This window comes from Choloepus didactylus, chromosome 15 (assembly GCF_015220235.1).
Source record: "Choloepus didactylus isolate mChoDid1 chromosome 15, mChoDid1.pri, whole genome shotgun sequence".
Classification (NCBI taxonomy): domain Eukaryota; kingdom Metazoa; phylum Chordata; class Mammalia; order Pilosa; family Megalonychidae; genus Choloepus; species Choloepus didactylus.
In genome coordinates, this window is record NC_051321.1 from 41,953,869 (window position 1) to 41,978,109 (window position 24,241).

Sequence of the window (24,241 nt, forward strand, 5' to 3'; positions counted from 1 at the left end):
CTGAAGGACACATTTTGAAGATGGCCATTGAAAGCTGACACTGACATTTTGGAAATGCCATTTTGGAATGCAACCTGAGAGCGAGCAGATGCCAGCCACGTGCCTTTCCAGCTAACAGAGGTTTTCCAGATGCCATTGGCCATCATTCAGTGACAGAACACTACTGTCGAAGCCTTACCTTGGACATTTTATGGCCTTAAAACTGTAACTTTGTAACCAAATAAACCCCCTTTATAAAAACCAATCCATTTCTGGTGTTTTGCAAAACTGCAGCTTTAGCTAACCAGAACAAAGGCCCCCTTGAGGAGCCAGGGGAAAATGCTAAAGTGTTGGACTTCCTCACCTGGATTACTGCTGATGTTCTCACAAACACTGAGGACTGGCAGTTTGGTATACAGAGCCCTCTATCTTGGGGCTTGCCCTTACAGAGCTTGTTACTGCAAAGGAGAGGCTAAACCTGCTTATAATTGTGCCTAAGAGTCTCCCCCGGAGTACCTCTTTGTTGCTCAGATGTGGCCCTCCCTCTCTAGCTAACCCAACTCAGCAGGTGAACTCACTGCCTTCCCCCCTATGTGAGACCTGACTCCCAGGGGTGTAAATTTCCCTGGCAACACAGAATATGACTCCCAGTGATGAATCTGGACCCAAAATCAGGGATTGAGAACACCTTCTTGACCAAAAGGGGAATGCAAAAAGAAACAAAATAAAGTTTCAGTTGCTGACAGATTCCAAATGGAATAAGAGGTCACTCAGGAATAAGAGGTCACTCAGGAAGACACTCTTATGCACTATACAGATAACCCTTTTTAAGTTTTAATGTACTGGAATAGCTAGAAGTAAATACCTGAAACTGTCAAACTGCACCCCAGTTGCCTTGACTCTTGAAGACAACTGTATAACAATGTAGCTTACAAGAGGTGATGGTGTGATTGTGAAAGCCTTGTGGATCACACTCCCTTTATCCAGTATATGGATGGATGAGTAGAAAAATGGGGACAAAAGCTAAATGAAAAATAGGGTTGGGGGGGCAATGATTTGGGTGTTATTACTTTTATTTTTCACTCTTATTTTTACTCTTTCTAGTATAAGGAAAATGTTCAAAAAAATAGATCGGGGTGATGAATACACAACTCTATGATGTTACTGTGAACAGTTGATTGTACACCACGGATGACTGTATGGTATGTGAATATATTTCAAGAAAACTGAATTTAAAAAAAACAAATCACCAGTGCAAGTACTGAATTCAGGATCTTCTTCCTTCAGGAAGCCAAGTATGCATTAGATTTGTCCCACAAGTCATTTTCTTTTGTGGGTAGTATGCTCATCATGCTAGTCTCTGTATTGTTGGATATTATTTATCCATCTACTACTGCAAGATAAGTTGGATCCTTTTTGGACAAAAAGTTCCAAAATAAGCAGATTTATATTCCTCATAAGAACTGTTAAGAGCACCAACTGTTTATACTATTGATATGTATCATCTAAGATTTCAAAGGAATTTTCTTTATTATATATTACTTCAATCCACAAAACAATTATATAAAGTATACTGCCAGAAATACAATTATACTAGCATCATGACTGTAATTCATTACAAGAAATTCTGCCTATTCTCAGAACCACAGTACAGCTAGAGAATATGGCAAACTTTCTTTTTAGACTGTAAAAGAGATTAGAATTTTAAAAACAAGGTCTCAGATTCATGCAGGTAGTAGGAACTTTAAAGATGATTTGGTCTACCATCCACAACCACATAGCAAATGGCAAAACCAAGACTAGAATCTAGTTGAACTGAGCCTTCCCACCATACTGCCCTAGCCCTTTGCAAACCAACTAGTTCCTATGAACAACTCAGAACTGCAAGAATCTTTGGAGATACACTCCAATCTCCAATTTCTTTATAATAAGAGAAGTACATACAAATTCTAGTTTCTGGCTACACTGATGATTTAGAGTATGGAAATGGCAAATTGTGACCAAAAATTGAGTCATGTTTATGACTAGGGCTCCCTACTTCTAGAAGCTGCCCATGTCCTTGGAAAAATTCATCCAACAAATACTTACTGAATCCCAGCTATATGCCAGGCACTGTGCTAGGTGCTAGGTATTACATTATACAAGGGACCCTAGCTTCATCAGAGCTCCTGGCCCAAAATATAACTCCACACACCCTAAAATAAAGTAACCTGCAAAGATGGACAAAGGATTATCATGCTAACTGGACTGGGACCCATACTCCCTACTAGACCCTGGTAGCACTACTAAAAAATCAGCAGCCTGGGTCCTGGTTAATAGCATGGAGAAGAATGGCAGAACTTAGATCTAAAAGGGTCCTTCCTTCAAATAGGTAAACTGAGGCCTGGAGTGATAAGGGTCACTTGCCTTTACAAATTTTTTGAAAGCAACTGCCACTGGATGGAAGCAGATGGCAGCAGATGGCAGCAAAGAGAGGAGTGGAAGCTAGTTTGTCCCCTGGAACAACTAATAAACAACCAGGAACAACTAATAAATAATCTGGAATAACTGCAGGGGGACAAACATGAATGTTCACTTATCATACACCAACCTGAATTGGGAGGAATGCCTGAGATCACAGCATAAAATCTGTAAGTAAAAACTGCGGATCCAAGCCAGGAGTCTCCTTCCCCCACAGCCCAAACTGCAAAGCTTCCCAGTGCTAGGGAGCAGCACTCTCCAAGCAAGCAAATATAGCTCAGCTGAGCTCCAACTGGAGTTTTAATTAACAAATGTGGACTACTCAATAAAAGGTACAAATCCCCAACAAGCCGATAGAGGCTTTTGGTGACGACTGAGCTTGGAGAGCTGGAGGGTGGCTACAGGCTGGCCCTGAAGGGGGCTTTCTGTCCCTTTTTCAGCTCAGTGGAGAAAGCCTCAGCCATTTTCAGTTCCCAGCACTCTGACCCAGACACGGGTGGAGACAGCACAAGCAGAGAGATTATTCAAATGTAAATGACCTCTCCTTTGGAGGTGTATCTTCCATAAGAGGAAGAAGGTGGTGCCAAGCTCTACTACCCACATTCCATTCAGAACCAGATCCCAGAGCCTCAGGGAAAACAGCCACGGGCCACACCTCCTTATACCAGTCTGGAGCTACAGTCTGACAGGTATCACCTGCTGGACAGAAAAGCACAGTGACTTGAGAACTCACAGGGTGTATCAATCTTGTAAGACACCCTCAGGGAAACTGGATACTATTTCCTCCTGCTGAGACCTGAGCCTGTTCTGGTCTGGGAAAACCTGATTGGGTTAACCAAGGAACCCAGATGCCTACACAACAGAAAACTACAACCTACACTAAGAAAAACAAAGCTATGGCCCAGTCAAAGGAACAAACTTACATTTCAACTGAGATACAGGAATTTAAACAACTAATGCCAAATCAATTCAAGAAGTTTAGGGAAAATATGGCAAAAGAGATGAAGCATATAATGAAAACACTGGACATACATAAGGAAGAAATCAAAAGTTTGAAAAAAACAACTTGCAGAATCTATGGAAATGAAAGGCAAAAAACAAGAGATGAAAGACAAAATGGAAACATACAAAGCAATCACAAGAGGCAGAAGAAAACACTCAGGAATTGGAGAACGAGACACCTGAAAGCCTACACACAAAAGAACAGATAGAGAAAAGAATGGAAAAATACAAGCAACGTCTCCAGGAATTGAAGGACAACATGAAATGCACAAATGTACGTGTCATTGGTGTTCTAAAAGGAGAAGAGGAGGGAAAAGGGGGCAGAAGCAATAACAGAGGAAATAATCAATGAAAATTTCCCATCTCTCATGAAAGATGTAAAAATACGGATCCAAGAAGCGCAGCGTACCCCAAGCAGAATAGATCTGAATAGGCCTATGCCAAGACACTTAATAATCAGATTATCAAACATCAAAGATAAAGAGAGAATCCTGAAAGCAGCAAGAGAAAAGGGATCCGTAACATACAAACGAAGCTTGATAAGACTATGTGCGGATTTCTCAATAGAAATCATGGAGGCAAGAAGGAAGTGGGGTGATATATTTAAGATACTGAGAGAGAAACACCACCAACCAAGAATCCTATATCCGGCAAAACTGTCCTTCAAATATGAGGGAGAGCTTAAAATATTCTCTGGCAAACAGACAATGACAGAGTTTGTGAACAAGATACATGCTCTACAGGAAACACTGAAGGAAGCACTGCAGACAGTAAGGAAAAGACAGAAGTGAGAGGTTTGGAAAACAATGTAAGTACACTGAACAAAGATGATTGTGAGTATGGTTGAAAGAGAAAGGTTAGGACCATGTGGAACACCAGAACGAAAGACGAAAGATAAAGACTGGGACTGTATAACTCAGTGAAACCTAGGGTGCTCAACAATTGTAATGAAAGGTACAAATATGTTTTTTACATGAGGTAGAACAAATGGATGTCAACACTGCAAGGTGTTAAAAATAGGGTGGGATTGGGGGAAAATACAATCAATGCAAAATAGAATCCATAATTAACAGAAATATTGTATTATGCTTCCTTTAATATAACAAAGGCAATATACCAAAGTTAAATGCATATGGGGGGGAGGCATAGGGGAAGAGAATGGGACTCCTGGCATTGGTGATGTTGTCTGACTCTTTATCCTACTTTAGTTTAATGCTATCTTTCCTTTTGTTGCTTTCTGTCATTTTCTCTCCCTCTCCCCCACCCACCGCTTCCTTTTTCTTTTGTCTTTCTACCTTCTTTGACTCTTCCTCCTTTGTGGAAGAAATGGAGATGTCCTTATATAGATAATGGTGATGGTGCTGAATACATAAATACATGACTATATGGGAAACCAACCATTGTTTACTTAGAATGGAATGTATGGTATGTGAACAAAACCATCTAAAAAAACATGGGTTGATGAAGAAACCTTGAGGGCGTTATATTGAGTGAAATAAGTCAGACACATAAGGACAAATATTGCAGGGTCTCACTGATATGAACTAATTATAACATGTAAACTCATAGACATGAAATATAAGTTACCAGGATATAGAACGAGGGTAAAGAATGGGGACTGTTGCTTATTATGAGCAGAATGTTCAAATGAGGTGAACTCAAACATTTGGAAATGGACAGAGGTGATGGTAGCACATTGTGAGAATAACTAACAGTGCTGAATGGTGTGTGAAGGTGGTGGAAAGGGTAAGCTCAGTCACGTATATCACTAGAAGGAAAGCTGGAGGTTAAAAGATGGGAATGTATAAAACAGTGAATCTTGTGGTAGACAATATCCATGATTAACTGTACAAATACTAGAAATCTCTCTCATGAACTAGAACAAATATATGACACTATAACTAGAAGTTAATAATAGAGGGGCACATAGAAAAAATATATATACCTGTTGTAAACTATGTACTACAGTTAGTAGTATTTTAAAATTCTTTCATCAACAGTAACAAATGTACTATACCAAAACTATGAATCAATAATGGAGGGGGAGTGGTTAGGGGTATGGGAGGATTTGAGTTTCCTTTTTTTTTTGTCTTTATTTCTTTTCTGGAGTAATGAAAATGTTCTAAAAATTGATAAAAAAAATTAATTGTGGTGATGGATGCACAGCTGTATGATGGCCAACTGATTGTACACATGGGCAATTGTTTGTACACTTTTGATCTTTGGATCGTTGTATGGTATGTGAACAATCTCAATAAAAGATAGAAATTTAAAAAATGATATTTCTTAAAAAAAAAAAAAAGAAACTGCTAACCTCTTCACCTGTACCCTCATGTCCACTCTCTCCACTTTTTCTGGGCCCTTTCTTAGGCATCATTCTCCTCTACCAGCTTCTTCCTTTCAGCACTCATATGAGCTGTCTTATTTTTCCCCATGCCTTTGCTCAAGCCTGCTATTCTCCAGTTACCAACTAATTCCTTCAAATTCTATGTCTCATTTTTTTCAAAATCACTCTGTAGGGCTCCATGAAATTTAGCTTCTGCCTCCCCCCTTTATTTGCAGGTTACCAATGAAATGGGCTTTGGACTTTTCCCAAGTCCCCATTCTTCTCAAAATCTCTTTGGCTGAACACTTCTGACCATTCTCCTGATATCATCTTCTGCCTCTCCACACTATTTCCTCCTTATCCCTAAATTCAGCATTCCCCAGGGTTTAACTTGGGCCCTCTGTGTTTTAAGTATATCTCTCCACATCAGTGTCTTCATCATCTCTATACACTACGCTCTCAGATATAGGAAATCAGCTCAGACTTCCTTACAAAGTCCCAGTCATATTTCAAATGCTTTCTGAAAATCTCCCCTTGGCTCTTCAGCAATCACATCAGACTCAATACTACCAACTCACCATGTACCATGTGTAGCCCTTTCAAAACTATCCCCCTGCTCTGACTTCCCCATCTCTTCTAGCGATGTCACACTACATCCAGGGAGGTAGATGATATAAGACTCTTGAGCGAATCTGCCTGAATTCATATCTGGCTAAACTACTTACTAGCTGTTTATCTTTAAGCTAGTTAACCTCTTTGAGTCTTAGTTTCCCTATTGTAAAAAGAAGATAACAACAATACCACTCAGAATTATTGTGAACATTAAAGAGAATATATGGAAAGTTCTAACTTAGTGCCTGATAAGCATTCAACCAATATTAGCTACTAAACCTTTTATGGTTAACATTATCAACAACAGCAAGAGTCTCACAGCTGCATCTGTGTAACTCCACCACAGATCAGTCCTGCTCAGGCTCTGGATTCATTCCCATCCTTAAAGAGAGGAAATTTAGGAAACCCTGGGAGCAGCTCAGGACTCATCAACTTGGTTCTGATCTTAAGGACTCTTCTCCAGAGCTCTTTCCAGGTGCTTAAGGACTGCTCAGTCCTGTCTGCCTTCCTGATGTCCCAAGTTATCTAACATCCTGATATTAACAGGCAGCTCTGAAGTTCCTACAAGGATGCACCACTGTGTCCAAACACTGCACCCTACCCATCTGTTGTCTCTTGAAGTGCCTTTGGAACACCAGCCACTCCCCAGGCAGGACTTAACATCTCACCTGGCTGGACTTCTTCCTACTGCCTGCAGCTGAATCTCCCCACAAGTCTTCCCTACCCTGGTGGCCTCCTCTAGTCTAAAGCTCCTCTCAGCACTAATCTCAAAGTCAAACAGGCTCAAAAAGTCACTCAGATCTCTTTGACTCCTCCATCTTCCCCTGTGCCAGTTTGAATGTATTATGTCCCCCAAAATGCCATTATCTTTGATGTAATCTTGTGTGGGCAGACCTATCAGTGTCGATTAGAGTGTAATTCTTTGAGTGTTTCCATGGAGATGTGCCCCACCCAACTGTGGGTGATGACTCTGATTGGATAATTTCCATGGAGGTGTTGCCCCACCCATTCAGGGTGGGTCTGAATTAAATACTGGGGCACTATATAAACTCAGACAGAAGAAACAAGCTTGCTACAGCCAAGAGGGACACTTCAAACAATGCACAGAAGCTGAGAGGGTAGCTGTAGATGAGAGACACTTTGAAGATGGCCATAAAAAGCAGAATCTTGCTCTGGAGAAGCTAAGAGACGACAAACACCCCAAGAGCAACTAAGAGTGACATTTTTGAGGAACTGCAGCCTAGAGAGGAACACCCTGGGAGAAAGCCATTTTGAAACCAGAACTTTGGAGCAGACGCCAGCCATGTGCCTTCCCAGCTAACAGAAGTCTTCCGGACACCATTTGCCATCTTCCAGTGAAATTACCCAACTATTGATGACTTACCTTGGACATTTTATGGCCTTAAGGCTGTAACTTTGTAACCAAATAAACCCTCTTTATAAAAGCCGATCCATTTCTGGTGTTTTGACTCTGGTGAGAGGCCAGATCCCATAGAGCCTTCTTGGGCATTAAAAGTACTTTCCCTCTAAATCTGAGCAAAATGGGATCCACCTCAAGATTTTAAACAATTCCTAGTAGAGATATGATATGACTTGGATTTCAAAAGGATCACTCTGTCAGTGGTTACAAGAATTGGTTATATGTAGGGACGTAAGTACAGAAGCAAGAAGACCAGTTAAGAAGATATTAAGTGATAATGAATGCACAATTATATGATGGTATTGTGAACAACTGATTGTACAATGTGGATGATTGTACAGTATGTGAATATATCTTAGTAAAACTGAATTTTAAAAAATGTACAGAATACTTATTTGGAATGATGGAAATGTTTTGATAATGGGTGGTGGTGATGGTAGCTCAACATTGTGAATGTAATTAACAGAACTGAAATATGTATCTGAATGTCATTAAAGGGGAAATGTTAGATTATATATATGGAAACAGAATAAAACATTTAAAAAAACCCATGGAACTACATTACACCAACTGTAAACCCTAAGTTAAACCATGGACTATAGTTAAAAGTACAATTATTAAAATGTACCATCATCTATTGTAACAAATGTTCCACACCAATGTAAGGTATTGATAATAGGGTGGTATATTGGAATCCTGTGGAATCCTGTATTTCATGCATGATTGTTCTCTAATAAAGAAAAAAACAAAGAAAAAAAAGCAGCAGCAGCAGTTATTACAGTAATCTTGCAAGAGATGGTGATTTGGACTGGGTGATGACAATGGGGGTAGTGAGAAGTCTTCAGAACCTGGATCTATATGCAAACTAGATGAAGAATATGAGAAAAAGAAAGGAGTTGAGGATGCCAAGCTGTTAGCCTAACCAAGTAGAAGAACTGAGATATCATTAACTGAGATGGGGAAGACTGTGGGGAAGAGCAAGTTTGGGGGAAGAAGTCCTGGAAACAGGTTTTGGACATGATAAGTTTAAGATGTCTATTAGATATCCAAGGGAAAATATTGATTAGGAAGTTTATTACCTAAATCTGAAATTCAGAGGAAATGTTCTAGCTAGAGATAGACATTTGGGAGTCAACAGAATATAGATCAGGCCCTTCTGATAGAATTCTACAAATGATGACGATGTTCTATATCTGCACTGTCCAATATGGTAGCCACTAATCACATGTGGCTTGAAATGCAGCTAGGGAAAACTGAGAATCTAAATTGTTAATTTAATTTAATTTTAATTAATTTTAATTTAAATAGACACACGTAGCTAGTGGCTACCATACTGGACAAAATCTATAGAGATGGCACTTAATGTGATTTAGTAACAGCCCTAAATAAATGAATGTAGGTGAAGGAGAAGTCCAAATATTGGGCAATGGGGTATGTCAACAATGTGGATTATTTGTAACATGGAAAAAATGGAAACAACTCAAATCTCCATCAACAACAGAATAGAAAATAATAACATTCACATAAGACTAGTCTAGACCATTTGGTAGTAAACTCATATATCTATGTGAACAAGCCTCAAAAACAATATTAAATGAAAAAAAGGGAAGAACAATTTCTATAAAGGGCAAAAGCAGACAAAACTAAACAATATACTGTTTAGTATATTTAAAAAAAAAAAAAAGAGAGAGAGGAGGGTATTCCAGAATTGGGAATGAAAAGGTCCTGTATAGGAGACAGCAAATCGGTGAATCTGATTAAAGGGAATTGGAAAGTTAGGCTAGGGCCAGCCTATGGGATGCTTAAACGCCAAGTAAAGAAGTTCAGACTTGATCCTGTAATAGTGCAGAACCATCAGTGGTGTCTGAGCAAAGCAATGGCATGGAAAAAGAGGTAATTAGGATTACTCTGACAGTGGTGGTCAGGATCAATTAGTAAGCAGACAAGAGACCAGAAAAATCACCAAACTTGCAATGTGAGATGTCAGTGACAATGATCACAGCCTGAATCAGGATGGTAAGGAAAGGTCAAGATAACTCCCAAGAAACCTTAAGGTGAAAGACTTAAGAGGGCTTGGTACTGACTAGAAATAGGTAGTGAGGGAAAAAGAGAAAGATTCAAAGATCACTCTAATTTTCAAGCTAATCTGAGAAAATAGTGATAACACAAACATGCAAAACCAAGGAAATCAGCATGGAAAACTGGTTTTGAAAGAAGACCATCCATTCATTCATTCATTCACACATGTGATAAATGTGCACATCTACTGTATGCCAAGCAGAGTATGATACCTTTCTCTCAAGGAGCAGCTCATGATTTAAAAGAAGGATACAGAATATGTAATAAAAATACCAATTGGTATTCAAAATAAATTGAAAAAAACAGAACACAAAAGTGAAGATGTTTAGTAAAAGGCCAGAGGTAAAGGAGTGGAACAACTCTAAACATTAGAACTAATACCACAAAACTCCTAGAAGAAAATGTAGGGAAGAATCTTCAAGATCTTGTGGTGGATGGCAATGACTTCTTAGAATTTTCACCCAAAGCACAAAGAAAAAAACTAAATGGGACCTCCTCAAAATTGAATACTTTTGTGCTGCAAAGGACTTTGCCAGGAAAGCAAAAAGGCATCCTACCCAATGGGAGAAAATATTTGGAAACCACATATCCAATAAGGGTTTAATATCCAGAATATATAAAGAAATCCTACAACTCAAAAAAAAAAAAAAAAAAAACAATTCAAAAATGGGCAAAAGACACAGGTGCAAAAATTCTCAACAAAGAACTTGGAAATCGAATTCAAAGGCACATTAAAAGAATTATACACCATGACAAAGTGGGGTTCATTCAAGGTAAACAGACTGGTTCAACATAAGAAAATCAATCAATGTAATACAACAAATTGACAGATCAAGAGGGAAAAATCGAAGGATCATCTCAATAGACGCTAAAAAAGCATTCAGCAAAATTCAGCATCCCTTTTTGATAAAACACTTCAAAAGACAGGATTTGAAGGAAACTTCCTCAATATGATAAAGGGCATGTATGAAAAACCCACAGCCAGCACAGTATTCAAGGGTGAGAGATTGAAAGCCTTCCCCCTAAGATCAAGAACTAGACAAGGATGCATACTGTCACCACTTTTATTCAGCATTGTACTAGAAGTTCTAAAAGAGAAATTCACCAAGACAAAGAAATAAAAGGCATCCAAATTGGAAAAGAAGAAGTAAAACTTTCATTATTTGCAGATATGAGCCTATATTTGGAAAATCCTGAGAAATCAATGACAAAGCTACTTGAGCTAATAAACAAATTCATCTAAGTTGCACGATACAAGATTAATGCACAAAAGTCATTAATGTTCCTATACACTAGTAATGACCTAACTGAAGAGGCAATCAAGAAAAAAATTCCATTCACAACAGCAACTGAAAGAACCCAGTATCTACAAATAAACTTAACCAAGGATGTAAAAGACCTCCACACAGAAAATCATAAAACTTTACTAAAAGAAATCAAAGAGAACCTAAATAGGTGGAAAGATATTCCGTATTCATGGACAGGAAAGCTAAACATCATTAAGATGTCAATTCTATCCAAATTGAACTAAAGATTCAATGCAATTCCAATCAAAATTCCAACAAGCTACTTTGCAGACTTCGAAATGCCAGTTATCAAATTTATTTGGAAAGGAAAGGGGCCTCAAATTGCCAAAAACATTCTAAAAAAGAATGAAGTGGGAGGACTTATACTTCCTGACTCTAAAGCCTACTATAAAGCCACAATGGTCAAAACAGAAGGTACTGGCACAAAGATAGACATATTGATCAATGGAATCAAATTGAGAGTTTGGAAATAGACCCTCACATCTACAGTCAACTGATTTTTGACAAATCCATTGAACTGGGACAGAATAGTCTCTTCAACAAATGAGGCTGGGAGACCTGGATATCCATATCCATAAGAATGAAAGAGGACCCCTACCTCACACCCTATACAAAAAGTAACTCAAAGTGGATCAAAGGCCTAAATATGAGAGCCAATATCATAAAACTCCTAGAAGATATATAGGGAAACATCTTCAGGAACTAGTAAGAGGAGGTAGCTTCTTAGACCTTACACCCAAAGTACAAGCAATGAAAAAAAAAAATAGATAAATGGGAACTCATCAAAATCAAAAGCTTCTGTGCCTCAAAGGACTTTATCAAAAAGGTGAAGAGGCAGCCAACTCAATGGGAGAAAATATTTGGAAACCATATATCCGAAAAGAGACTGATATCCGCATATATCAAGAAATCCTATAACTAAAAGACGATAGTACAAACAGCCCAATTATAAAATGGGCAGAGGGTATGAAAAGGCATTTTTCTGAAGAGGAAATACAAACAGCTAAAAAACATATGAAAAATGTTCATCTTCACTAGTTATTAGGGAAATGCAAATCAAAACCACAATCACATATCATCTGTACCGGTTTGTATATATTATGTACCCCAGAAAAAGCCATGTTCTTTAATACAATCTTGTGGGGGCAGACATATTAGTATTGATTAAGTTGGAACGTTTGGATTCGTTTGTTTCCATGGGGATGAGTCCCACCCAACTGTGGGTGATAACTCTGATTAGATAATTTCCGTGGAGGTATGGCCCCACCCATTCAGCATGGGCCTTCATTAGTTTACTAGAGCACTATATAAGCTCAGACAGAAGGAGAGAGCTTGTGACAGCCAAGAGGGACACTTTGAAGAACACACAGCTGAGAGAGCAGCTTCAGCTTAAGGGATATTTTGGAGACAGCCTTTGAAAGCAGACTTTTGCTCCGGAGAAGCTAAGAGAGGACAAACGCCCCAAGGACAACTAAGAGTGACATTTTTGAGGAGCTGAAGCCTAGGGAGGAATGTCCTGGGAGAAAACCATTTTGAAACCAGAACTCCGGAGCAGACACCAGCCACATGCCTTCCCAGCTATGAATGGCTGCCATTAAACAAATAGGAAACTTACAAATGCTGTAGAGGATGTGGAGAAATTGGAACTCTCATCCACTGCTGGTGGGAATCTATAATGGTCCGGCTGTTTGAAAGACAGTTTGGTGGTTCCTCAGAAAGCCAAATATCGAGTCACCCTACGATCTGGCAATTCCACTACTTGGCATATACCCAGAAGACCTGAAAGCAGTGACATGAGCAGATATTCGCACATGTTCAAAGTGGCATTATTCACAATTGCCAAAAGATGGAAACAATCCAAATGTCCTTCAACAGTTGAGTGCACAAACGAAATTTGGTATATGTACATGATGGAATCCTATGCAGCAGTAAGAAGGAACAAGGTCCTGAAACATATGACCACATGGATGAAACTTGAAGATATAATGCCAAGTGAAATAAGTCAGACAAAAAGAGATGTCATTAGTCATGTTATCACTAATATGAACTCCCTGAATAATGTAAAATCAGTGTCTTAAAATGTAGAATATAGGGAACCTAGAGATAGACAGAAGCTGGAGAAGGAGGAATGATCACCTAATATGTAAAGACCTGTTAATGAGGTTGAACTTAAGGGTATGGGAATGGACAGGGATGATGATGGTTCCTTAACGGGATTATAAGTATCAGTGCTGTATTGAAGGCGAACATGATTTAAAGGGGTTGTTTTAAGGCATGTATCCCACAGATTAGCACTACAAATATAAATAAGTGCTTGCATGATCTACTTCTAAGGTATGAAACTTGTACAAAGAGTTAACAACAGAGTGGTATATGGGAATAACTACCTATTGCATACTATGGACTATATTTAATAGGAATACCTAAGTAGTGCCACACTAATACTAGGGATAAATAATTAGGGGGTGTTAAGAGCTTTGGGGTGTTTTGGGATATGATAATTGTTTAAAACTGAGAGTGATGATGATTGTACACTAAGTGAGACACTGACTGTTTATCTTTGATAGAATATATGCTATGTGAAATTGGGAACCCCCTACTTGGTGGGTCAGCCCCTTGATTTTGGGGCTTGCTCTTGTGAGGCTTGTGGCTGCAGAGCGGAGGCTGAGCCTGCCTGTAGTTATGCCTCAAAGTGGCTTCCAGAGGGCCTCTTTTTTTTGCTCAGATGTGGCCTGTCTCTAAGTCATCTCTGCTAGTGGATTCATTGCCCTCCCCCCTGAATGGGGCGTGACTCCCAGGGGAGGTCTCCCTGGCGATGTGGGACGTGGCTCCCAGGGATGGGCCTGGCCCAGTATCGCGGGATTGGCTGGGTGGGGAGGGCCTTCTTGGCTTGAGGTGGGAAAGGAGGGGTAGCAAGGTGGGGGTTCCAGTGCCTGAGATTTCAGATGGAGTCAAGGGGCTATCCTGAGGTTACTCTTATGTAACCTTTAGCTAGATATTCCAAATGGCCACAGTATGTCAAGACCAACAGTAGTCCTGAAAATCCTAAAGAATACCCAGGTCTCTATCAGGGGCTCTATAAAAGTTTCACTCACTAAGTTTATTTCTCAGAAATTTAAAACCTCCAGAGTGTTCCCATGCCAGATAAGTCCCAAAACCCAGAGGTAACAGCCTCTTCAAGAACTTAAACCACAAGCATCCCCCTTCCCCATAATGTTGACACCCTTTTCACTATGAACAAGTTAGGTTGGTCACTGCCCAGATATCCCTGAAGATTGAGACAGTGATCAAATGAGAGGGAAGAGTAGCAACAGGCAAGATAGGATTTAACAAAGGATTATGAATAATGAATCTTTGTATAAATATATATATATAAGGCCCTAGGGTATTAGAAGAGCTGGAAGGAAATAACTGAAAAGGTGGAACTGTACCCCATAACATGCTTTGAAATTTGCTCTATAAGTACTTGTTACATCATATTTTGAAAGTTATCACTTTTCTGTATATATGTTATATTTCACAATAAGGAAATCACCGAAATTGTGGAACTATAACCCATAACATTCTTTGAAATTTGTTCTATAACTACTTGTTAAAATGTACACTGAAAGTTATCACTTTTCTGTATATATGTTATATTTCACAATAAAAAATATTTTTTAAAATATGGCAGAAGACCTCAAGCATGGGACTTGCCCTTATGAAGCTCATTACCACAAAGGAGAGTCTAAACTTGCATGTAATGGTGCCTAAGAGTCTCCCCATAAGTACCTCTTTGTTACTCAGATGTGGCCCTCTCTCTCTCTAACTGAGCCGTCTCAACAGATGAACTCTCTGCCCTCCCCACTACGTGGGACCCGACTCCCAGGGGTGTAAATCTCCCTGGCAATGCAGAATATGACTCCCGGGGATGAATGTGGACCCAGCATCGTGGGACTGAGTGTATCTTCTTGACCAAAAGGGGGATGCAAAATGAGACGAAATAGTTTCAGTGGCTGAGAGATTTCAAATGGAGTCGAGAGGTCACTCTGGTGGACATTCTTATGCACTATATAGATAACACCTCTTAGGCTTTAATGTATTGGAATAGCTAGAAGTAAATACCTGAAACTACCAAACTCCAACCCAGCAATCTGGACTCCTGAAGACAATTATATAATAATGTAGATTACAAGGGGTGACAGTGTGATTGTGAAGACCTTGTGGATCACACTCCCTTTATCTAGTGTATGGGTGAGTAGAAAAATGGGGATAAAAACTAAAGGACAAATGGGGTGGGATGGGGGATGATTTGGGTGTTCTTTTTTCACTTTTATTTTTTATTCTTGTTCTGGTTCTTTCTGATGTAAGGAAAATGTTCAGAGATAGATTGTGGTGATGAACGCATAACTATGTTATCATACTGTGGACAGTGGATTGTATATCATGGATGATTGTATGGTGTGTGAATGTATTTCAATAAAACTGGATTTAATAAAAAAAATAAATAAATAAACCAAATTGAAATTAAAAAAAAAACAACAAAACACTAATGCCTCACTAATATGGACTAACTATAATATACAAACTCTGAGAATTGAATCTGAGAGTAGAAGTTATCAGGGGAAGGCTTATGGTAAAGGTTCCTAGATTGTAAGCTCTTAGAGCAGTCACATTTATTCATGAGATGTAACAGTTATCTCTATATTTTGAGATACTGAGCTGTTGCTGTATAACCTGGTTGGTCCCCGAACTTCAGGTACCTGTGTGACCCGAGACTCAGAGCCAGAGTTCAGCAGCTATGAATGTCAGCATTACCCCATATAGAAAATGTTAAAAAAGCTGAAAAAGAGATCCGACTTCAATTCAAGATATGAATGAAATGGACTTGATTAGAACTAAGATAAACCAGACTAAAGGGAAAAGAATGATATTGACTGTGTTTTAAAACCTCAACATCTGTGTGACACCAAAGGAAGAGATGTTTAGACTGTACAGGTCCAGAAATGGACTGGATAGCACAATAGTGTGTGATGGTAACACAATATTTTAATTCTCTGAACAAAGATGCAAAATCTGTATTTTCCGTAGCATGCTATATAATTTAACTTGTATGGTCAGTTTATTCAAATACCAAAATTACATGGAATTTTGGATAGGGCGTGAGATCTGGTTGCTTTGTATGGGTTAGCATGAAACCCCAATACATCCCAGAGTAATTTGGGCAGAAAATAAAAAGTATTTGCAAAGCCTTCTTGAAGGCCTGGGGGAAAATATGGAAACGTTAAACTTCCCCACCTGGGGAATTCCTGATATTCTTGCAAGCATTGGGGACTACCACTGTGGCAGGCCAAGTTCTTGCTCTTAGGGCTTGTGAGGAGAAGCTAAGCCTACTTATAATTGTTCCTAAGAGTCACCCCCAGAGAAGCTCTTTTGTTGCTCACATGTGACCTGTCTCTCTAAGCCCACTCAGTAGGTAAATCCACTGCCCTCACCACCACGTGGGATCTGACTCCCAGGGGTGCAAATCTCCTTGGCAATGAGGGACACGACTCCCAAGGATGAGCATGGATCCAGCATTATGGGATCGAGAAAGCCTTCCTGACCAAAAGGGGGAAGAGAAATTAAACTGAAATATAGTTTCCGTGGTTGAGAGATCTCAAATGGAGTGGAGAGGTCATTCTGGAGGTTATTCTTATGCATTATATAGATATCCCTTTTTAGTTTTTAGTGTATTAAAATAGCTAGAAGGAAATATGTGAAACTTTGAACTACAACCCAGTATCCCTGATTCTCAAAGATGATTGTACAACTATATAGCTTATACGGTGTGACTGTGTGATTGTGAAAACCTTGTGGCTCACACTCCCTTTATCCAGTGTATGGACAGATGAGTAGAAAGAAGGGGGACAAAAAAAAATAAATGGATAGGTGTTCGCAGCCGCCGCCGCGCCGCCGTCGCTCTCTAACGCCAGCGCCGCCTCTAGCTCGCCGAGCTCCAGCCGAAGGAGAAGGGGGGTAAGTAAGGAGGTCTATATACCATGGCTCGTACAAAGCAGACTGCCCGCAAATCGACCGGCGGTAAAGCACCCAGGAAGCAACTGGCTACAAAAGCCGCTCGCAAGAGTGCGCCCTCTACTGGAGGGGTGAAGAAACCCCATCGTTACAGGCCTGGTACTGTGGCACTCCGTGAAATTAGACGTTATCAGAAGTCCACTGAACTTCTGATTCGCAAACTTCCCTTCCAGCGTCTGGTGCGAGAAATTGCTCAGGACTTCAAAACAGATCTGCGCTTCCAGAGTGCAGCAATTGGTGCTTTGCAGGAGGCAAGTGAGGCCTATCTGGTTGGCCTTTTTGAAGACACCAACCTGTGTGCTATCTATGCCAAACGTGTAACAATTATGCCAAAAGACATCCAGCTAGCACGCCGCATACGTGGAGAACGTGCTTAAGAATCCTCTTTGATGGGAAACATTTCATTCTTTAAAAAAAAAAAAAAAAAAAAATTTTTTTTTTTCTCTTCTTCCTGTTATTGGTAGTTCTGAACGTTAGATATTTTTTTCCCATGGGGTCAAAAGGTACCTAAGTATATGATTGTGAATGGAAAAATAGGGGACAGAAATCAGGTATTGGCAGTTTTTCCATTTTCATTTGTGTGTGAATTTTTAATATAAATGCGGGGACATAAGCATTAATGTAAGTCAAAATGTTTCAGTGAACAAGTTTCAACAGTTCAACTTTATAACAATTATAAATAAACTGTTAAATTTTTCTGGAAAAAAAAATAAAAAATAAATGGATAATGGGGGGGATATGAGATGATTTGTGTGTTCTTTACTTTTCTTCTTTTTTTTTTTTTGGAGTAATGAAAATGTTCAAAAAATTGACTGTGGTGATGAATGCACAACTATATGTTGATACTGTGAACAACTGACTATAAACTGGATGACTGTATGGTATGTGACTATATCTCAATAAAAATTGCATTAAAAAGAAAAAAAAAATGGCAGAAGACTTGAATAGACAATTTTCCAAAGAGGAAATGCAAATGGTTAAAAAGAAAAGCTGCTAGAGAAATGAAAATCAAAACCACAATGAGATATCATTTCACACCCACTAAAATAGCCACTACTAAAAAAAAGAAAGAAAAAAAAAACAGAAAACTACAAGGACTGCAGAGGATGTGGAGAAACAGGGACACTTATTCACTGCTGGTGGGAATGTAGAATGGGGCAGTTGCTCTGGAAGGAAGTTTGGGAGTAACTCAAGAAACTAAATATAGAATTGCCATATGATCTGGCAATCCCATTACTAGGTATATGCCCAAAAGAACTGAAAGCATGGACATGAATAGACCTTTGCACACCAATGTTCATAGCAGCATTATTCATTGTTGCCAAAAGATGGAGATAGCCCAAGTGTCCATCAAATGATGTGTGAATAAACAAACTATGGTATATACATATGATGGAATATTATTCAGTTCTAAGAACAAATGAAGTCCTAATGCATGCAACAACATGGATGAATCTTAAGGACATTATGTTGAGCAAAATAAGCCAGACACAAAAGGACAAATATTGCATTGTTTCACTAATATGAACAAATTATAATGAGGAAACTCTGGGAGTTAAAATCTAGAGTATAGGTTACCAGGAGATAGAAAGAGGGAGAAAATGGGCAGATGATGCTTAAGGTGTACAGAATTTTTAGTAAGACTGATTGTAAATATTTGGAAATGGATAGAGGTGATGGTAGCACAATATTGTAAGTGCAATTAACAATGCTGAGTGTGAGTATGGGAGACAGGATTAAGTCTAGAGTAAAGGATTAAGTATAGAGTCATGTATTTTACTAGAAGAAAAAACCACAGGATAAAATATGGGACTGTATAACACAGCAGAACTGTTGTGGATGATGACTGTGGTTAATTGCACAAATATAAGAAAGTTCTCACATGAACTAGAACTAATGTACATCACTAATACAAGGTGTCAGTAATAGAGTGGTCTAAGAGAAAAACATAATTAATGCAAACTAAAAAAAAAAAATCTATGCTTTCTTTAAAATCACAAATTCTGGAAGCTGGAGACAATACAGAGCTAAAGCCTACCTACCAGCAAGGAAAACTGAAAACAAAAGACGCTGAAGAAGGCAGAGAGAATTACCCTGAATATGCCTACCACTCCCACTTCTCTTCTTAAATTCAAGGATCTTTTTGCCTGTTGTAGTGGATTTTGGAGGAATAGGGGGAAACAGAGGAGAGAAAACAAGTTCCACAGATTATTCATTTGCATCAGGCCTTTTAAGTACCACTGCTACCATCCTAGTTCAAGCAGTAAAGACAGGTTTCTCTGCCTCAGGTCTCTCTCCACTCCCTTATGACCTGCACACAGCCACCAAACTAATTTCCTAAACCACCAGTTTCATCAGATCATTCCCCAGCTCAAAAACACTTAATGGCTACTATTCACTGGAAAAAGCCCACCTAAAATTCAAGGGTAGCATTATTCTACTCTTATAATCCAGGACTTGTTTCCTCCTGATCTCCCCAAGGAAACTCTCTAGACCTTCAGATGGGCTAATCTGCTCACTATCACCATAACACAAACTGCCTGCATACCTAGGATGGATTACCCCATCTCCACCTCTCCTGGCTTTCCTTCAAAAGCCAGCCCATGGCTCCTCTCTCTCTCTGACCTGCACTGTGCTACTAAGGCACACACGGTCTGTTTGGCCCATCTTGTGATCCTTCTCCAACACATCCTTGGCTGGCATCTCAATCCGCTCCAACCAACTCGATGTTCCTTGGAAGCCAGACAACATACTCACACAGAGGGTCTATCACAGCGCCCTGCACTTAAGTAGGTCGTAGGTCCTGGAAACCATTGATTAAACCCAGAAGAGTTTGAAATAATGTATCCAAGTAGGGTAAGACAATATTGCCTACTCCTCTCTCCATTCACAGTAAAGGGTATTCCGCATTCACCACAAGACTGAAAATTTCTAGTATACAGGGTTGTCGTGAAGTGGAGAAAGCACACCACTGGACAGCAAAACACCTGCGCTCTTAATCGCGCATTCTTTGCAACTGTAGAGAAATCACATCATCTCTCAGGGCCTCGGTTGTCTCAGCTGTAAAAGAAGGGAGCTGCTGTGGAGGATCCCAAGGTTTCTCTCGGCTCCCTAATTTTTCCCCAACGGGAAACTCAACATCCCTCTACTCCATAAGGTGGAGGCAGACAATCTTTTACAATGTCCAACGAGGACATTTCCAGACAGTACTGGAAACTCAGTCCCCATATGGAAAAGAACGGCTGAGAGGGAGTTCAGAAGCGGTCCTCTGGACCCACCAGACCTCTCTACTCCGTGGCAAGAGGCAGTCCAACTCGAACTCCCGGCTCCTCTTACGCAGACTACCCTGCACCGCGCAGCTCCGGGAAGCGAGCCAGGGTTACTACGTTTACGCCCGGGTCCCGCGCGCTGCGCACCCCCGCCCCCGCACCGGTGACACACGTCCCGTAACCCCGGCTCACGGCCCGGGTCTGCCATCACCAGCCGAGGGGCGAGGGCCTCTCTGGGCCAGGGCCCTCGCTCCTGCCCGGCAAGCCGTCCTTCCGGGCCCTGGGCCGGCTTCAGCTCGGCCACCCGGGTCCCAGGCCGGCGGGACCCGCGGCGTGAGGGGCGGCGGCAGCGGCTTTAAGTGCTGAATCACCACTTTGCAGCCCGAGCTCCAAACCACCGTGACCCGCGGGCCCCGAGGGCCCAGGCCCTTCATTCCACTTACCCAGAGATGCGCTCCTGAAGCGGCAGGCGCGCACTGAAGACCGAGTGGAAGGTGCTGGGCAGCGTAGAGTGCAGCAGCCACGCTAGCCGGTACCGCATACCCCAGCGCGGCGGCCGGGATCACTACGAACGCTTCCTTCTTGCGCCGAGAGCCGGCCTTACGCATTGCGCATGCTCAGCCTGTCGCGCCGCGCTGCCCCGCCGCCCCGCCTCCCGGGAGCTGAGGAAAAACTCGCGCTCCGGGTTTTGTCTGGAGCCCCAGAGGGCTGGGACGGCGGCTCGCCGAGGTCTGAGTTAGCTGACTGGCAGGCGAAAGGGGTCTGGAGGAATCTCCGGGAGCTCAACAACCAGGCTTTCCTAGGCGGGGAGGGTCGCAGGTAGGTCATTCCTGGTGCATGTGTGAGGATGACGGTGTGTATCTATGTATGTATGTGTAAGGGGGTGGGGGTGGCTCATGAATACTGTGAGGGCACCAGGGCCCATTTTTGCGGAGGTGTCCCCATTGGCTCGGGCTCTCGGCAGTGCAGATGTTGGAACAAGGGCCCCCCGCGTGGCGGCCACACAGAAAACGGATCTGTGGCTCCAGGCGGGGGCCGCGCGCTGGGCTCCGGCTAGATCGTGGAAGGCAGGAACATACAGGGAGGAGCTAGGGAAGTCAGACCACGGGGCTGGGCGAGAGGGAGACTGGGCCGTTGGGGGAAGTTTCCATCCTGGGGAAGGTAGCGGCTCTTCAGAGCAAGGAGGAGATGGGAAAGGCCACAACAAAACAAGGTTCTCACGGACTCTTGAATCCAGAGTAAAAATTACTACTCGAAGTAGTACTAATATTAGTAGTAGTACTACTAGTGTCAGTCTGCTTAAGTCATTACTTTTAAGACTTTTCTCCCTCGTGGCTTTGTAGTGCTTTGCATCCGTGACAACCTAATAGTTCTTGTGGATCTTAACTTTGCTTTAGATTATGTTTCAGGGGTCTCTAAGAAAGAATGGAATTAGGGTTGGTGACTCCGCAGCTTAAACGCTTTTAGGTTTGTGATGTTGTCGATCTAAGACTGCAGTCAAAAACAGTGCTCTAGAAAAAGAAAAAGGAAAACAGCAACAAAACAAAAAAACAAACAACAAAAAACATGCTCTGCATCATATTGCTTCAAACGGGAATTCAGAAAAAAGATCCCTTACTAAAGTAGATGTTTCATCAAAAAACCAGGGATCTTTTTACAAAGCAGTTTCACCGAAAGGCTAACCTTTGGGTGAAAATTGAGGTCAGAATTACTGCAAGCCTCCTGGTGGTGTCTGCAATTATGTGATTTTAATAATTATTGAGTTATACCCAATGAGGTACTAGTCAAGCATCTTGGAGCAGCTGCTCTGATAGTGTTCATGCCAACTTTCAGAATACATTTATTATGCTCAAGGGACTCACTTAATGGAATTTTTACGTGCATTGATGTCAAGGGTGGATCCAGGTTTTGTAGGGCCTAAAACGTACAATTTGAGGAACTTTTTTTTAAAAAGAGGAAACAAATTATGAATACAAAATTAAGAATCAAACTAATTCTTTAGAATTAGGAAAGAAATTATAACAAATTGAGACTTGCAGTTGCAGGACCCTTTCTTCTGAAATCTCTTTAGAGATTTATTTTATTTTTATTTATTAGAAATGCTTACATAAAAATGCTTCTAGTGAACAATGTGGCTTCCCCTCTGTTGGTCCCAGCAACTCCCAGACTGGAGCCTGTGCAAGTGACGGGCCCTGAAGTTTAAATTTCATTAGCTTCATGATAAATCGACCTCTGGGTGGAGTGGATGTACCAGCATAAGAAAGGATAACCTTAATACAATCTCAAGTAAGAGGAGGGGGTTGGAAAGAAACTAATATTGAAAGTCTATTGTGTGTTAAGCATTGTACATGGATCCTTCATTAATCTTCATAATCATCCTCTAAAGTGGATATTACACATTTACCAGAGATGAGAAAGCTGTGGCTTAGCAAGGTTAAGTAATTTGCCCACAGTTGCACAAAAAGAGTAAAGCTGGAATTTGAACCCAGGACTGTCTGGTTCCAAAACGTGTGATAATTTCTCTCACTCATTTAATTTATTGACTTGACATGAATTTATTCAGTGCCTTCTAGGTGTCAGATTCTATTAAAGGTGCTGGGGATGTAATAGTGGACAAAAAAGACAAAAGTTTCTGTCCTCAGCCATGTGGGGGAAGCATGATAATCAAGTAAATGAATAAAGGATGAAAAGTGCTATGAAGAAAAATAGAAAAACAGGATAAGAGAATAGAAAGTAACTGGTAGGAGGCCATTTTAAATAGGATGATCAGGAAAAGCCTTTCTGAGGAGGAAACATTTGAGCAGAGCCCAGCCACAATGATGAGAAAGAGTGGGTTTGGTAGCTGGAATTATGTGCCCCAGGAAAACAGGTGCCCTTAATCTTAATCCCATTCCTGTGGATGTAAACCCTTGTAAATAGGACTTTTGAAGATGCTATTTTGGGTCGAGGCATGGCCAACTGAATCAGGTTGGGTCTTAATTCTATTACTGAAGGCCTTAAAAAAAAGAAAGCTGTGGGGAGGAGTTAGAAACCAGAAGTCAACGAACTGGAAGAGAAAGGAGACAGCATCACCACGTGTTGGGAAAGTCGGGGAACCCAAGGATTGCCAGCCAGCCAGAATGCTACTGACCCCAGGAAGAAGAAGCCTTTTAGCCTCTGAAACTGTGAACCAATAAATTCCTGCTGTTTAAGCCAACCCATAGTATGGTATTTGTCCTAGCAGCCAGGAAACTAAGACATGAAGAAATGGGTAAAAGCAAGTGGGAAAGTAAGTGAAATAGCCCTAAGATGTGTTTAAGGAACAGCAGGAATGTCATTAAGACTGGAGTACAATTAGCCAGGAAAGTGTAGTACACAGAGGCCAAATCACACACATCCTTATAGGGTTTCGAAGGAGCTTGGATTTTACTCTAATTGTGGTAGAAAACACACAAAAGACTTTGAGCTGGGAAGGGACAGGTTAGCTTTACGTCTTTGGAAGATCATTCTGTGTGGGGAAGATACTTTAGGGCAATGGCCTTCAAACTTTTTTACACCTGACCCACCTAAAAGAATTTTGAAAAACTATTTACCATCATTGGTTTTGTTGTTGTTGTTAACTCTAACTTTTGTTCTTATACAATTTGCAGAATAGGCTTGGAATGATTGCTGTAGGTTTTAATGTTGATAAGAAGAACTGGACTATGATACAACTGAAATGCAGTGGTGAGCTGAGTGAGTATATTTAAAAATG

General features: G+C 40.7%; 3 protein-coding genes across 5 annotated transcripts in view; 2 read left to right on the forward strand and 1 right to left on the reverse strand.

The window, feature by feature from the left end:
* Positions 1 to 21,124, reverse strand: part of IDE (insulin degrading enzyme) — a 157,465-nt gene extending 136,341 nt beyond the window's left edge. Inside the window, exon 1 of one of the 2 annotated variants that reach the window (XM_037803782.1) lies at positions 20,952 to 21,124. In XM_037803782.1, coding sequence (XP_037659710.1) covers positions 20,952 to 21,049 — 98 coding nt within the window. In that variant the 5' untranslated portion in view covers positions 21,050 to 21,124. The remainder of the gene's footprint in view (positions 1 to 20,951) is intronic. The other variant, XM_037803780.1, reaches the window with a different exon arrangement.
* On the forward strand, positions 17,102 to 17,631 carry LOC119509780 (histone H3.3A-like). The gene has a single exon (XM_037803784.1). The coding sequence runs from the start codon at positions 17,206 to 17,208 to the stop codon at positions 17,614 to 17,616; it is 411 nt and encodes a 136-aa protein (XP_037659712.1). The 5' UTR covers positions 17,102 to 17,205; the 3' UTR covers positions 17,617 to 17,631.
* KIF11 (kinesin family member 11) overlaps positions 20,717 to 24,241 on the forward strand; it is a 111,885-nt gene continuing 108,360 nt past the window's right edge. The window contains exons 1-2 of one of the 2 annotated variants that reach the window (XM_037803779.1): positions 20,717 to 21,327; positions 24,138 to 24,222. The gene's annotated coding sequence lies outside the window, so the exon portion shown is untranslated. Of the gene's footprint in view, positions 21,328 to 22,804; positions 24,223 to 24,241 lie in introns of those variants that run through there. The other variant, XM_037803778.1, reaches the window with a different exon arrangement.

What these genes read in the sequence shown, in the direction of transcription:
- LOC119509780 (XM_037803784.1), top strand. Translation starts at nt 17,206, where the DNA reads ATGGCTCGTACAAAGCAGACTGCCCGCAAATCGACCGGCGGTAAAGCA.